This window comes from Symphalangus syndactylus, chromosome 16 (genome assembly GCF_028878055.3).
Source record: "Symphalangus syndactylus isolate Jambi chromosome 16, NHGRI_mSymSyn1-v2.1_pri, whole genome shotgun sequence".
In the NCBI taxonomy this organism is placed as follows: domain Eukaryota; kingdom Metazoa; phylum Chordata; class Mammalia; order Primates; family Hylobatidae; genus Symphalangus; species Symphalangus syndactylus.
Window position 1 is genome coordinate 14,176,090 of NC_072438.2, and position 16,590 is coordinate 14,192,679.

A 16,590-nucleotide genomic window follows, 5' to 3' on the forward strand; every position below is an offset into this window, starting at 1 on the left:
TCCTTTGCTGTTTTTGTCTGTATTATTTGCTTATAATTCTGTTTTTAAGGAGTTCCCAGATGGCTGAGGCAAAGCCAGGTTTGGTAATCACTACCCTTGCTCAGCGCCCCGATTTGCTTTTAAGAGGAGGCCTCAGGGAAGTGGTAGGATATCAGAGAAAATAAGTCTTTTTGTAGTCAGATAGGCAGTTAGGGTAAATGGCATCCCACAGCCACTTTGAATAAAGTTTTACTTGATGTTTATACTTGCTTCTTAAGTTCAGCGTAATATAACACAGCCAGGAAAAGGACTTGGGAGCCGGTATTGTGTTGAGAGATAGTGTATTAGTCTTCTCGTGCCGCTGTGAAGAAATATTGGAGACTGGGTAATTTATAAAGGAAAGAGGTTACATCGACTCACAGTTCCGCCTGGCTGGGGAGGCCTCGGGAAACTTGCAATCGTGGCAGAGGGGAAGCAAACACATCCTTCTTCACATGGCAGCAGTAAGGAGAAGTGTGGAGCAAAAGAGGGGAAAGCCCCTTATAAAAGCATCAGATCTCCTGAGAGCTCAGTCACTATCACGAGAACAGCATGAAGGTAACCGCCCCCATGATTCAGTTGCCTTCCACTGGGTCCCTCCCACGAGACATGGGGATTATGGGAACTACAATTCAAGATGAGACTTGGGTGGGGACACAGCTAAACCATATCAGACAGTATAGGTGGAGCACAGACTGGAGTCAGACTCCTGGGACTATGACCTGAGCCCCAGCCGTTAGGCAGTATGTTTCTTGGACAAGCTATGTGACTTCTCAGTGCCTCTGTTTCCTCATCTGTAAAGGGGGGCATAATGCTATCTGCTTTCTAGAGCTATTGTAAGGACGAGATGCTAAGAGAGAGAGTGTTCAGAATGGCAGAAAGCATGTCATGAGCCTTACATAAGTATAAGCTGCTGTTACCACTGTTGCTTTTCCTCTGCCACCACCTCTGCATCTCAGTAGGCGCTGCACACGCCCACAGAGAACAGGCCGGACAGCTGAAGACAGCAGGATGTTTCTGGGGGCAAGAAATGGACTTACATCACCGCTTCCCACACTCCTTTGGCCAAACTGTGGGGGAGGCTGAGAGACAGACTCTTCCTGTGTCCTCTGAAAGAAGAACAACATGGTGAATAAGCTGCTGTCTCCTATTTCAAAATAAACCAAAACACCCTAAGGCAACCATCTTAAGCAGTTTTGAAGATGCTGCTTTCCTTTTCTCACCAGGATGTAGCAGAGTCCTGGTGCTGGTGGATCCCAAGCTCACGTAGCCAGCCGGGGGGCGTGGGGGCGACGCTGGAGGGATTTCTTAGCATCTTGTGGTTTCAAGCAGCCCTAGGTGAATAGAGTGGCTTTAATGTGCTGTGCAGGTACCATAGTGGCTTTGCCAGAGTTCTCAAGGAAGAATCACAATACGTTTACTGTATCCATCGTCCTTGCGGAACCTGAATCCTGTGGACACACACATTTGAAGCCATGTCTTTAATATTCACTGGGGTGAATTCACCTTCCATGTGCCCTTCGTTTCCTCCTGAAGATTTGGGCATTCAGTCAGTTTCATTTCCTTTTACCCCAAAGAAGTTATTAAAACAAAATTTAAAAAAACCTTTTTTTATACAACGAATCTTCTGGAAGTCAACTCTCGGAGCCTTGGCTGTCTGGGTCTTCATTTCTCCCTCGCTCGGATGGGACGTCACGCCCTTTGTGCCCATTGGTCCTCTGGTTGTGGAGTGTCCTTTCTCCCCGTCCTCCTCTTAAGATTTGTTCTCCACATCTGGTTTTCAGCAGCTGACTGCAGTGTGTCTCAGTGCGGTGGTGTGGGTTTTTCTCTTTCTCGGGGTTGGTTGTGCTTCTTTGTTCTGTGGGTTGGTGTCTCTCAAAAGCTTCACTTTGGGAAGCTTTTGGCCGTCCTCTCTTCACACATTTTTTCTGCCTCGTTTTTCTCTCCTCTCTACTTTTTTTTTTTGAGACAGAGTTTCACTCTTGTTGTTCAGTCTGGAGTGCAATGGCACCATCTCTGCTCACCACAACCTCTGCTTCCCAGGTTCAAGCCATTCTCCTGCCTCAGCCTCCCGAGTAGCTGGGATTACAGGCATGCACCACCACGTGCAGCTAATTTTGTATTTTTAGTAGAGATGGGGTTTCTCCATGTTGGTCAGGCTGGTCTCGAACTCCTGACCTCAGGTGATCCACCTGCCTCAGCCTCCCAAAGTGCTGGGTCGACAGGCGTGGCCCACCGCGCCCGGCCTCTCCTCTCCTTTCGAAGTTGCATCTGTGGGTATGCTGGGTCCTCCGATACTTCCCGTAGATTGTGGATACTCCGTTGTGGCTTTCTTCACTCATTCCGTGGCTCAGCTTGGGTGGACACTTCTGTTTACCTGTCCTCGGGCTTATGGGTCCTCTCCTCTCCTTTGGGCTCTTCAGCCCACCTGATGAAGTCATCTTTTCTGAGATCCATTTTTCACTTCTGGCATTTCTTTCTTTCTTTTTTTAAATCATTTCCATCTCTGCTGACGTTCTCCATCTCTTTATGTCACCTGCCTTTTCATGAGCTATTTCAGCATTTTTTTATTTTAGTTATTTTAACATCTTTGGTCATTCCAGTATCGGGCCCAGCTCTTGGGCTGCCTCTGTTGAATTTGTCTCAGGAGGTGGCCGGGCACGGTGGCTCACGCTTGTAATCCCAGCACTTTGGGAGGCCGAGGCGGACGCATCACGAGGTCAGGAGATCGAGACCACGGTGAAACCCCGTCTCTACTAAAAAAAAATACAAAAAATTAGCCGGGCGTGGTAGCGGGCGCCTGTAGTCCCAGCTACTCGGAGAGGCTGAGGCAGGAGAATGGCATGAACCCGGGAGGCAGAGCTTGCAGTGAGCGGAGATCGCGCCACTGCACTCCAGCCTGGGTGACAGAGCGAGATTCCGTCTCAAAAAAAAGAAAGAATTTGTCTCAGGAGTTTCCATGACATTCCATGCATTTTGTGCAGAACAGCAGAGGCTGACGAGAGTTGAGAGTCGTATTTCCCTGGAGAAGGGTGTGCCTGCCTCCTGCCCTGCTCCCCACCGGCAGCCTGTATCTGGCTCTCCTGCAGGTGGGGAGGGGCTGCAGGTTGTTGCAGCTTCACCTTGCCTCCCTCCCCTACTGCCTTCCAAACCGTTGACGTGTTGGATCAGGAGTTTCCTGTCATTGGCATGGCATGGCCCAGGACCCAAGACCCATGGTGAAAATCTGAAGATCTCTCTTGTGTGCTGCAGACAAGTGCCAGCTTTCTAAACCAGCTTGATTTTGTTTTTGGCCTACCGGCCAGCTTTTTTGATTTGCTAAGTGGTCTCTTTTCTCTGCAGTCTTGCCTCTGGCTTTTTGTGCCTTGGGCGAAATCCCTCTGTGTCGTACTGTGCTGTGTCTCCAGCTGTGGATGCTCTGGGAAACCTGGGCCTCCCGGGAGGGGCTTCTCTCCGCTTCCCTGCCTTCCCCTGTAGGGCAACTGCCTTGCACCTGGGAGAAGGGCTGTGCCTCTGGGGGCGGCGGGGTGGGGTGGGGACTCTCCCAACTTGTTTCCTTGGCTCCAGCTTCTGCGCTGTACCCGCACACCCAGAGTTGGCAGGTGACTGTGGACTCATTCTGTCACCGGGGTGCCTTGAATTGTCAACAGGTATGCCAGCCCACACAGTGAGAACTTGGCTGGCTTCTTCCCTGTCCCATATATGGTGGGTTCCCCCCTCGCCCACCATTCTGCTAGTTAGAAGGGGGCCTGTGGGTCACTTTTTTCCTACAAAGGACCCTTCACTTTTAGGATTTAGTTCATTTAGGTTTTTTGCATCTTCATTGCTCAGAAGGGTTCAGATGTACTAGGACTTTTTTTTTTAAAGCATATCCACTTGTTTTATTTGTCAGGGTGGGAGCGATGGTCTTGCATGCTCTTCTGTGTGGTAACTGGAGGTAAAAATGCCCTGTGCCGCCTTTTCTTCTTCACAGTCTTGCCAGAAGTGTATCAGTTTTATTAGTTCTCTCAAAAAATATTTTTCTGAGCTATGTTAATTTTTTTCTGTAGTGTGATTGATTATTTTCTACTTTATTTAGTTCTTTTTCTTTATTATTTTACTTCTACTTTTTTTTAGCTTAATTTGTGTAATTATTGCAACTTCTTGAAGTGTACACTTAGATAATTGAGTTTTTAGCCTTTTTTCCTTATACATGCATTGAAGGCTACATGTCTCATTCCACACACAGTGTTAACAGCACCCTCTATGTTTCGATATTTTGTACTTTTATTATTCAGCTCAAAATGTTTTTCAATTTCTGTCTTGATTTCTTCTTTGACTAATGGTTTATTTGGGAATATAGTGGTTACTTTCCAAATAGTTGATGACTTTAAAATTATCTGTTTTTAATTTGAAAGAAGTCAGTGTTATTATAGCTCTTTATTTCACCTTGTAAAGGCCACATCTTGGTGACTGAGGTAGATTTTTTTAAAAACTAAAGAACTGCCACATAAAAGGAACAACCCCCGGTGAGCTAGAAGGTAGTGCGCTAGAGTGATGGAAAGGTGGGTAAGAGTCTGGAAGCGTGGAGTACATTCCTGGAATACCATTAACTCGTTACGATATTTTGGGGCAATAAACCCTTTCCCATTTATCTGTCAAGTGGAAATAATTATCAGAATTTTCAAAGAGGTAGAATGAAAGCATGATATAAATGCATTCTTAGAACTATAATAAACAGTGAAAATATGAATGATAATATTTGTATTATCCCTTAGGGTTAACAAGTCTCTAACATGAATTGTTTTATAATCCAAATGCCAAGTCCTTTATTAATATAAACTGCTGTTATCCCATATTGTTCAGAACTAATGAACCAGACTTTCAGTCTTTAGAAACACAGCTTTGGAAAAGATCTGTATACATTTATATTCATAGATTACATAGTGGTCAAATCAGAGATTTCAGGGTATCCATCACCCCAATAATGTACACTGTACCCTTCACCAGTTCCTCACCATCCTTTCTTCTGTTCCCTCAGTGCCCATTAACCAATTTCTCACCATCCCCCTTCCTCCGGTTCCCTCAGCCTTCCCGGCCTCCATTGCTGTCATTCTCCACTCTCCATTCATGTGTAGGCATTATTTAGCACCCACATGAGTGAGAACATGTGAGATTTGACTTTCTGTGAAACATAAATTTAATGTAACCATTAAAAATCTTTAATGAAGTTGCACGCGCCCTTTGTCAAGTCTAAAAAAAACATGAGAACTGTGTTTAACCAGTGCTTGACTTTGCACATTCTTATGCAAGATTTACTGCCAAATTTGTTTCTGCTGTCTGTCTGCAATTTCCATTACTAGCAGTTCTTGACAGAATTAACTGACTCTGTGTGTGTGTGTGTGTGTGTGTGTGTGTGTGTGTGTGTGTACACAAATGCTGAAAACATGAGCCTTTGTGTAGGGGTCAAACAGAAGACAAGAGCCAATATTCCCAGAAACGGAGTGGTCAGATTTCCTTAAAAAATGTGCAGAGATTGTGTTTCTGGAGTCGAGGCTCAAGTTAAAAGCAAACAAAATACCACAAAATATATAACAATTTGTTTTTTTGGAGGATTTGCGATTCTGAATTTGGATCCAGTTCTCTTAAATACACATTGAACCTCACAGGACATGGCTCTTCAAGTAGAAATATATTAATAGAAGCCTCATTTATAGCTGTTCGAAGAATTGGAGTGATCAGTGTTTTACTTATTACTTCTGACTTAACTCTGCAGGTGCAGCTTGGCAATCAACAGAGATCCAAAGTAGAAAGACAGTTTCATGAAAATAACCTGACCTCTCCGACTGGTTGAAAAACTTTGTGGGAATAAAGACTGGTTTATGCTGATGCATGTTTTTAGCAATGCCTTTCTTCGTACCTTGGACATAGTTACGCCTGGGGGAAGAGAGTCCCACGAAGCTGGGATGCCATGAGCGACCCCCTCGCTGGGCCCCAGGTTGATCCTGGGCCTGCTCTGGGTTGCTGAATGTGATCCTCCCAAGCGCTGTTGGAGATGCTGTTATTTTCCTGGGGCAATGTGAGTTCTAGCTGGGAGAGAAGTTAATGATTAGAGAGCAAATGTAGATCGTTTGTCTGTGTTCCCGATTCTAAGCATTCAGATTACATGGTTGGGTGTACCAGGAAAGGCTTCTTGGAAAGGCGATGACGTGAGTTGCTTGGATGCTAGGCAGCCTCGTCTGTCTGCTAGAAAGTCGGAGCTGATGGGAACAGGAGAGGGATGGGGACACTCCAGGGACCAGGCGAGTCTGTCAGGAGCTTAGCCAGGGTGTGTGTGTTAGGGTAGGGCTGAGTGGGGAAGTGAGTATGCACCAGATGGCTTTTATCTACTTGTCTTTAAAAAACACACAACACAACACTTTTTCCTCTTGAGGATTTTAGAAACCAGTGCCGAGGCCTGGGGAAGCTTGGTCATGAGGCTCTACTTATTTTAGTGATGGCCTACGTTTCTTTCCTTCTGTGTTTCTTTCCTTGTTTTTTTTTCTTCATGGAAATCTTAATTCCAATTTCTTTCTTCATTCCCTCATTGTTTTCCCTTTAATCAAACTTTTGGTTGCTGTTTCGAAGTAGGCATTGGGAACAGCGACAAAAGCAAGGCCCAGCCCCTCCTATGAACACAAGCACAACTTAGTAGGAGACACAGGCCTCTGTGGGCATGTGTGGAGGGGGAGCCCTGCCTCATGGACCACACAGAAGGGCCAGAGCAGGCTTCCTGAAGATGGGAGACCTCAGCTGAATCTTGGAAGATGAGTTCTATTAGCGATATATAAAAAAGCACAGCTCCTCCAGAAGACACCATTCACACAGCCAGCCCCTCCACCCCGCCCAAGAGGCTGCTGGGAATAATTGGGGTACTGCTGCCAAAGAAGTTTGTAGATCCTTCCCCTGTTGAAAAAAAAGAAAGAGGGGCCGGGCGTGGTGGCTCACGCCTGTAATCCCAGCACTTTGGGAGGCCGAGGCGGGCAGATCACGAGGTCAGGAGTTCAAGACCAGCCTGGCTAACACAGTGAAACCCCATCTCTACTAAAAATACAAAAAAAAAAAAAAATTAGCCGGGTGTGGTGGTGGGCACCTGTAGTCTCAGCTACTTGGGAGGCTGAGGCAGGAGAATGGCGTGAACCCAGGAGGCGGAGCTTGCAGTGAGCCAAGATCGTGCCACTGCACTCCAGCCTGGGCAACAGAGCGAGACTGTCTCAAAAAAAAAAAAAAAAAAAGGGAAAGAAGACAACCATTTTTTTGAATAAAAACATTTGCCAGAGATCATGGGTTTTGGCAGGTTATGTTTTATAGGGGACAGCCTTTTAGTGTAAAATGAAGAGCATGTCAGGTGCGTTTGTGTAATGGAAGCACATTTTCATTTATTTAACACTATTAAATATAATCGTGGGAAGAGTTCAGTTTCCTTAATGCCTGTTAGGGGAGAAATACTGGGCTGGATACTTCACATTTGTTTTAACGTTTAGTTTTCACAATGACCCCCTGAGGTATTATTTTGTGCGTGTTATTGAGGAAGGAAGCAAGGCTCTGAGAATAAATTGCTCAGCTTCACATAAACAGCAAGTGGTCCACCTGGGGTTTAAACCCAGGTGGGTTTGACGCAGAAGCTCGGGAGCTTTCCATTGCGTGAACATGCCTTCCCTAGTGAAAAGAGAAAGTGTTGTCCTCAAATCAAATACAAATTTGCCTTGTCGTTGGGAGACTTAATAATCACCTTAGGGTAGGTGAGGGAGTAAAGACGAAAAAAGCAATTGGCATGAAAGCGAGAGAAACGAGAGAGATCTGACACACAGATCACTGCATTGAGGCTCAGGTTTGCTCAATGCTTCCACCCCTCGGCATTAGCAAAGAGGAGATGTGACAGCGAGCTCTCTGGGTTTCTTCTTTCATTTTCTTTTTCTCTTTTGTAGTCTCAACTGTGGACATCACTCTGTTGTTTTTTTCATAAAACAGCTGAGGAGCAAGATGGCTGGAAACACTATCCTGGTCTCTTGTCAGGCCTTGGATTTAATCCCAGCACCAGCACAAGCTGAGGGAATTTGGATCTGTCTGTGGAGGCCCAGTTGCAAAATTACTACACACATATCTGGGACTTTGGTGTTGCTTTTTTGCCCAGAAGAAGCTTGGGTTTAACTGAAATTGCAGCTTAGTCCTAAAAAGAATAGAAGACATTTTGAAAATTTCGCCTGCTAACTTTTCAGTTTTAAGAATGTAAGTTTTGCAAGCGCGGGAACCTTGTCTGTCTTATTTGCTGCACATCCCCCGTGACCACAGTGGGCCTGGGTGCTGATGAGCTCAGTAGGGGTTGGAGAAACACGTGGTGACTGCATGCAGGGGGCAGCTGGGAAAGCCCTCGTGCACGGAGTCCTGACCTGCAGGCTCACCATCCCTGCATCTGGAAGTCTAGTCCAGAATCATTTCCTGAGTTCTTATCATAGGTCATGAAAATGCTCACAGTAATGACGGTGTTGCTTCCATGGTGTGAATGTACACGTGCCACATGCTGGCTTAGACTTCTTCCATAGCGGATCTCACTGTCTCAGTTTAACCATAGTCCTGCAAGACAGGTAATCTTCACACTTACTCCCTCGCTAGGAAGGAGACTGAAGCTCTGAGACATTAAATACTTTCCCCCAAGGCCACACAGCTGGTAACAGATATATGTATATATATATTTTTGGAGATGGAGTTTCACTCTTGTCGCCCAGGCTGGAGTGCGGTGGTGCGATCTCGGCTCGCTGCAACCTCTGCCTCCTGGGTTCAAGAGATTCTCCTGCCTCAGCCTCCTGAGTTGCTGGGATTACAGGCATGTACCACCACACCCGGCTAATTTGGTATTTTTAGTAGAGATGGGGCTTCTCCATGTTGGTCGGGCTGGTATCGACCTCCCAACCTCAGGTGATCTGCCTGCCTCAGCCTTCCAAAGTGTTGGGATTACAGGTGTGAGCCACTGTGCCTGGCCTGGTAGCAGATAGTCTTACTGAGAAAGTGGACTCTATCAGACAGGATGTGCCGGCCTCTCTGTCTCCTCCCTCTTCCCTCCACATCCTCACTCTGCCTTTCACTAAAATGGAAGCATCCTTCAGCAGGAGAAGGAACACTTTGGAAACGCCTTCCTTTGCTCATCTCCTCCTCCACCTCACTCCCCACTCCTAGTCTCTCCGCTTCCCTTAGGGAGTCATGGCTGTCTATCTCTCTCTCTCCCTCTGGGCTCATCTCCCTCCGTGGAGCTCTCTTCTCCCTCTTCTTGGAGACTGTGCTCTCCTGGTTTTCTGCCTGCTTTCCTGTGCCTTCCAGCTCAGCATCTTTTACCAGCTTCTCTCCTTTAACTCTACTCCTTGATACCAACGGGGTCCGGGTCCTTCTCCCTGATCCCTGTTCTTCTCTGTCTTGCCATCTTCCCTGGTAAACTCATCCAGACCAAGGCTGTGTGCATTATCCTTTTGCCAGTGGCTCCCAGTTTATTTCTAGCTCTGACTAGAAGTTTGCTGTTGACTTCAAACTGGCTTCTCTCCACCCAGCCCATTTCTCTGTCCAGTCTTCCTTTGAGTAAATAGCACCACCCAGTTGCTAAGAATCCAGGAGTCGCCTTGGAGTCAGCTCTTTCCCTCAAGCCCTGTGTCCAGTCCAGCTGGGCCTGGCGATTCTCCCTCAGGTTCCTCCTGACTTCCTTTCTGTCCTTCCGTCTTCAATGTGGTCACTCCAGCCCCTGCTGCCACCTGCACAGCTACAGCAATGGCTTCTCACGGATTTCCCTATGCTTTTTTGTTGTTGTTGTCCCTGTATAATTATTTCTTCCCACGGCAACTAGAGTGCTTTCTACAGCCTTTTAACAATTGAGTGCTGGTTATGCTTTAGGCCCTGTCTTGGGGCATTTAACCTTCAGAAGGTAGGCACTGTTGAACCTGCACTTTTCAGATGAGGAAGCGGAAGCACACAGCAGTTAATTGATTTGTCCAAGGTTAAAGCCAGGATTAAACCTAGGCAGTAGGTCCTGAGCCATTGCTCTTGAATCCAGTTCCTCCTCTCCTTGAAATGCTCCTAGGGTCTGTCTGCTTCTGGGCCTGAAGTGTCCTACTGGCCTCGCGCCTCATCTCCTACCACGTTCTCCCTCTCCCCTCCTGCCAGTTTGCACTTCGGGTTATTCCCAAACTCTTCACATCCACCGCAGGGCTTTTTCACCAGCTGTTCCTGCCACCCAGAGCCCTTTCCCGTCGCCACTTGTTCACAGGCTGGACTCTTCAGCGTCATTGCATAAGGCCCCCCGGTCTCTTGGTCTAAAGTAGCCACCCACCATCTTGTATTCTTTGTGGCACTTACTGCGGTCTCATGTTGCTGTCATTCTTTTGGTGACCCTTATTGTTCATGGCAATGTATAAATTACATGGAATGAAACTCCGCGCCAGCAGGAAATGTAGTTGCATGTTCCACACCCTATGTTAGTACCAGCGTTGATAGACGTTGGGTGAATGAATGCGTGGGTGAGTGAACAAATGAGTACCTGGCATCCTGGAACTCAGAGCCAGGTGCTTTGAGCCCATGAATTTCCCTACCACGCTATGTGCCTCTGTCTGTACAACTCACAGTTCAAGCCTTTAAGTATCTCTGCCTTTGGGCATACTCACAAAGTGTCTGTGCTTTTTATAGGTGATCAAAGAAGCCTATAGTGGTTGTAGTGGCCCCGTGGATTCAGAGTGTCCTCCTCCACCAAGCTCCCCGGTGCACAAGGCAGAACTGGAGAAGGTAAGGGCGCTGCTCTTGCTGGGTGGGGACAGTGACCTTGTAGTAGATTGGGGTCTCCTTCAAAGCTTGATAACATTCTCTGAGAATTTCAGCACTTCCAGTTAAAAAAAAAAAAAAAAGAAAAAAAAAGAAAAAATGCAATCGTGTTTCCCATCTTTTTAACTGCCTGCTTTGTGCTAAGCTTGAATTAGTCATTTTACAGACTGTGTGGTTAGTGTTGTTACTCCCAGCTACAGATGAAGCAATGGATTTAAAGGTGTGAGGGCCTTGTTCAAGGTCACATAGCTATTAAACAGCAGAGCTGAAGTCTGAAGGCAAGCCTGTCTACTTCTGGAATACAGCAGGTGCTTCATAAATGTACCTTCCCAAAGGTCTCTTCCCAGCAGACCAGGATGTGTCTCCGTCTCCCTTTGCTTTGCACTCTTGTTGCTTGTTGGAAGGCAGAGGGGCACAGCAGTGGGCGGGGATGGCCTGTCATCTGTACAGCCCTTTTTGCCAGAAATGTACGGAGCCCATCACTGTGACGCCACAGGCCCTGCTCTGCTTGCATTTTGCTTGTCTAAATCCAACTGATACTGTTTCCTTGGAGACCCCTGGCTTCCTGCCATGAAACCTTCTGTTGGCAGCTGGTGTCCCCGGGACTTTCTGAGCTGTCCCTCTCTAGCCTTCTGCCAGTGAAGAGACAGATCCCTTTTTGCCTGTCCTCGTATGAGTCAGGATTCCCCAGAGGAACAGAATTAATGGGATGTATGTATGTAGAAGCAGATGTCTTAGAAGGCATTGGTTCATATGATTATGGGGCCTGCAAATCTGAAACCTGCAGTGTGGGCTGCAGGCGGAGACCCAGGAGAGCCGATGGTGCAGATGAAGTGTGAAGGCGTCTGCAGGAATTTAGGGAGATTTCACTGGCTCATGGAGGACAGTGTTTCTGTTCCATTGAGGCCCTCAACTGATTGGAGGAGGCCCACTCACATTGCAGAGGGCAGGCCGCTTACTCAGAGCTCCCTAATTTAAATGTTAATCTAATCCCCAGATGCCCCCCACATTGACACGTAAAATTAAACGCCGCAGTCCTCATCCTCATACCGTAATGGAACAGGCTGTTTTTCTCCCTGACTATAAAACTAATCTCTGCTCACTTTAGAAAATTCAGAAAGCTCATAGAAACATAAATGGGATGAAAAAAGTCACTCATTACAACAGCACACAGAGGATGCAGCTCCTCTTAACACTACTGATATATTAACCACTCTTTCCTGAGTTCAAGGGTTTTTTTTTATGGTTTGGATAAGCTTATGCATAAAGTTTCTTATACTGCTTTTTTTTCCACTTAACCTTCATATTATTAGCAAATTTCCAGGTTTTTTTTAACAACTCTTAAGCCATAAACATTTTTACATTTTCATTAGCTTAATGTCAAATTTGTATGACTCCACTGTCACTTATGTAACTGCCCCCCCATTAGTTGTTTTGTCCTTTTGTTTTGTTTTTTTGTTTGTTTTGTGAGATGGAGTTTTATTCTTGTTGCCCAGGCTGGAGTGCAATGGCACGATCTTGGCTCACTGCAACCTCCACCTCCTGGGTTCAAGTGATTCTCCTGTCTCAGCTTCCTGAGTAACTGGGATTCCACCAAGCCCGGCTAATTTTTGTATTTTTAGTGGAGACGGGGGTTTCACCATGTTGGTCAGGCTGGTCTCGAACTCCTGACCTCGTGATCCGCCCACTTTGGCCTCCCAAAGTGCTGGGATTACAGGTGTGAGCCACTGGACCTGGCCTGTTTTGTCCTTTTTTGGCCATCTAAAATAAAATAGTACTTGACATCTTTTGCATAATTTTTGCTGATTCTCTGCCTATTACCTGAGAATAGATTTCTGGAAGCTGAATTACTAGACCAAAGGATAGACCTCTTTTTCTTTTTTAAGATTTTGATTCATGTTGAAAATCAAATTGCTTTCCCAAAAGGTTGATGCGATTTCATTTCCCATCATACTGCATCCAAGTTCCTCATCCACGCACTCACACCAGAATTGGCAATTCCGCTTTATTATGTTGGTTTCTAAGGCAGTACCATGAGCACTTGGCTGGACCTATTGCCCTGGATTGCCTGGGCCGTTCCTGGTGTGACATCCAGGGCGGTGCCAGCTCTAGGGCATTGTATGCCTGGAACTCAGCTTCCCACTAAGTGGCGCTCATTCCTTCACTGCAGCTCTTAAGGGATTGCCCCTCGAATTCCGAGTTGAACACACGTGTTCCTTTGTGCCTGGGAACTGCCCACATATCTCATCTGTGTCCCAGTCTCTGAGGCCCTGGTTGAGGGCACAGGATGTGAGGACGGTGTTTGGAGGCCACTCCCTCCACTGTGACCCCACAGGTTCTTGGGTGGCAATGGAAGGGGTCTAGCTGTAAACACTCTACCTCATTCAGATACTAACATGGACTCCTAATTACTCATTAAATCCAGAGGTTAGGACTGAGATAGGGACAGTCCCCCATCCCCCTCCAAGGGTTTTGATAGCAACCTTGCCCTCACTCTGTGTACATTCTGAGTGTGTTTGTTACAAGCGGGTACTTGCCACTCACCCAATTAATTATTGGTGAATGACAGGAAGAACTTAAATGGACTATGGAATATTTACTTCTGCAAGGATAATATGGCTTGGTGAGGGAAATATTTTTTGTAATCATAATATTTTTCAAAATCATTTACAAGAAGTGATTTGAATGAAATAAGCAGGAGACAGTATATATATATATAGGTTAGTGTAATTATAGCCTCAGTGAGGTTTTTCTTTTTTTTTTTTTTTCCCCTCTGGATGTTTTTAAAGCGGTTATGGCCACCTAACCAGCCAGTCTTTGTTATAGTTAAGCTCTGACCACTTCTGGATTGCTATGAATATGGCCCATGTTTTCTTTCACTTTTGAGATAACTTTTGGTTGATCATCACACATCACTTGATCCAAGTGACCACTGTGAGAATAACTTAATCTTTTTCTCCTTGCAGAAACTGTCTTCAGAGAGACCCAGCTCAGACGGGGAGGGTGTTGTGGAAAATGGAATTACCACATGTAATGGAAAGGAGCAAGGTGAGTTCCGCTTGTGCCAAAAACATAGATACACTTAAAAAAAAAAAAACAAACCCCGCAGCCAGGTTTGTGAAGTCTGATTGTACAAAAAACGTCCTGGGTGATTCAGATGTGTAGATACCGTCATCATGGCAGAGGATACCGATGGGAGTACTGGAAAACCCTTTGCTTAACATCAACCCTGCAGGTCTTCTTTTTCCATCCTGCCAGACCTTGGCCGAGGTTGCCGTCTGTTGGCTTTTTCTGCCCTGCGTATGTTTTGAACTTACGACTCACAGCTGGTTATTTCTTCACTCGATCTATCACTGAGACAAATTTGCATTGGTGAGCAGCCAGCGTGTTGCTTAGGGACCTGGTGTCCAGTGAAAAGAACTTTGGATAATGAGGCGAGAAACTCATTTTCCCATTCAAGCTCTGCCTTTGCTGAGCCCCGTGATCTTGAGCAGGTATTTCCTCTCGATGAGCCTCAGTTTCCCCATCTTTAAAATGAGGAGGCCAGACCTGCCGATTTCTGAGATTCTTAAAAAAGGTTTTCTGAAAATGTCTTTATTTTGCCTTCATTTGAAACACTTTTAAAAATGTACATAATATAAAAGTATACATAATATAAAATATACCATATTAACCATGTCTCAGTGTACACTTCCGTGCATTAAGTACATTTATATTGTACTGTCATCGCCGCCATCAGTCTCCAGAACTCTTTTCATCTTGCAAGAGTGAAGCTCTGTCCGCTTTAAACACTGACTCCCCATTCCCCCCTCCCCCAGCCCCTGGCACCCCATTCTGCTTCCTGTCTCATGAATCTGACTCCTCTAGGGACCTCATCGAAGTGGAGTCCTACAGGCCGTGTCCTTCTGTGAGTGCTTATTCCACTTAGTTCCATGCGCTTGAGGTTCATCTGTGGTGTGGCCTGTGTCAAAATTTCTTTCCTTTTTAAGGCTGAATAATATTCCATTGGATAGATGGACCACATTTTGTTTTCTCGTTTATCTGTCAGTGAACACGTGGGTGGCTTCCACCTTCTGGCTTGTGTGAATGATGCTGCCGTGCACATGGGTGTACAAATAAGCCTCTCTTAACGCTTTTCAGCCCAGCTTTCTAGAGACAGAAATTAAATGCCCTAAAATTCACCCTGTTTGGCATACTGTTGGTGAGTTTTGACAAACACTGACAGGCACGTAACCATCACCACCATCAAGACACAGAGCACGGCTCTAACCCCCCAGCCCCCACCGTGTTCCCTGTGCTCTTTCTCTCCCGTCTGCCTCTGCCTCTACCCCAGGCCCTGGCAGCTGCTGATCTGTTTCTTATCCTTTACCAGAATGTCATAACGTGGAAGCATCTTGTCTGCAGACTTCTGAGTGTGGCTTCTTTCACTCAGCACGCTGGGTTGGAGAGTCATCCGTGTTTGTGGCTAGTGTCACTAGTTGGTTCTTTGCTGCTGCTGGCGGCATTCCGTTGTGTGAATGGACCGCAGTCAGCCCATTCACTGCTTGAAGAACATCTGAGCTGTTTCCACTTTGGGGTGATGGTTTAAAAATCTGTTCTGTGCGTTCAGATACAGGTTTTTGCGTGGACATATGTTTTCATTTCCCTCGGGTAAATCTAGGAGTGGATTGCTTGGTCATAGCCTTCTCTCCAGCCTCGGTATTGTCACTTTTGTGTTGTTCTTTCTATTTGAGCCATTTTAATAGGGGTGTAGTGGTATGTGATTGTGTTTTAATTTGCATTTCCCTAATAACTAGCAATGTTGAACATTTTTAAATGTACATATGTGCCATCAGTATATCTTCTTTGGTGAAATGTCTCCGGATATTTTGCCCATATTTTTATTGAATTATTTGTGCTTATTGAGTTTTGAGAGTTCTTTGTATTGTCTGAATACAAGTTCTTTATCAGATGTGTTTTGGACGTATATTCTCCCAATCTGTGGCTGGACTTTAATTTCCTTAGCAGTGTGTGGACTGAGGTGAAGGGCAGGACTCGTGGGTGGGGAGGGAGAATTCCCTCTGCAAAGCTGGACAGCCTGTTTGCTCATCCAACCTGTGACCTTGGCTGCTCAGCTGAGTAATCCGACCACCCGAGCCCACCTGCCCACTCCTGGAGTGAGCCAGGTGTTTCCTGTCTCTGTGGTGAAATCATCTTAAACCAAGCAGCAATCCAGCCCACTAAGAATCTTGGAGCTCAAAGAATCTGGACTGTTAGGACATTACAAAGTTCACTCTCAGAGGTCACGATACCCACTTTTTTCATATGTGGTTTTCTAAGTCTGTCCTATCTGAGTGTAATTTTGGTTCTGTCCATCGGAAGTTATTCAGTGGAAAGTATTATCTGTGTCTTCCACAGGGCACACATTATATGTAATCAAAACCAGGAAAGCTATCTTTAAGTTTTGCCCTGAAATAAAATAACATACAATCTCAATGTTCCTGCTTAGAAGTTGAGGCACAGCAGACGTTGGTTTGGTTGGTTCATTTTCTGGTTTGCTATTTCTTCTCCCAATGCATCTCTTAGGTTCTGCAGAATAATATGTGTGTCTGGATGCACTTGTAAGCAAATATATCCATATTTAAAATTCTCCTGTTTCCTCTTAAGAAGAACAACCTTCTATGCTTTGGAATTAAATGGTGGTGACCTTGGTTTACATATTTTCTTTTTGTCTGGCATGGTGCTTTGCATATAGCAGACACTTAATAGTTACTGGAG

The 16,590-nt window shown here is 45.8% G+C and overlaps 1 protein-coding gene across 5 annotated transcripts in view; it reads left to right on the forward strand.

Annotated features, from left to right (window-relative positions):
- Positions 1 to 16,590, forward strand: part of AFAP1 (actin filament associated protein 1) — a 194,089-nt gene that overhangs the window by 116,469 nt on the left and 61,030 nt on the right. For all 5 annotated transcript variants that reach the window (XM_055245882.2, XM_055245880.2, XM_055245881.2 and 2 more), the window contains exons 7-8: positions 10,702 to 10,797; positions 13,800 to 13,881. In XM_055245882.2, coding sequence (XP_055101857.1) covers positions 10,702 to 10,797; positions 13,800 to 13,881 — 178 coding nt within the window. The remainder of the gene's footprint in view (positions 1 to 10,701; positions 10,798 to 13,799; positions 13,882 to 16,590) is intronic.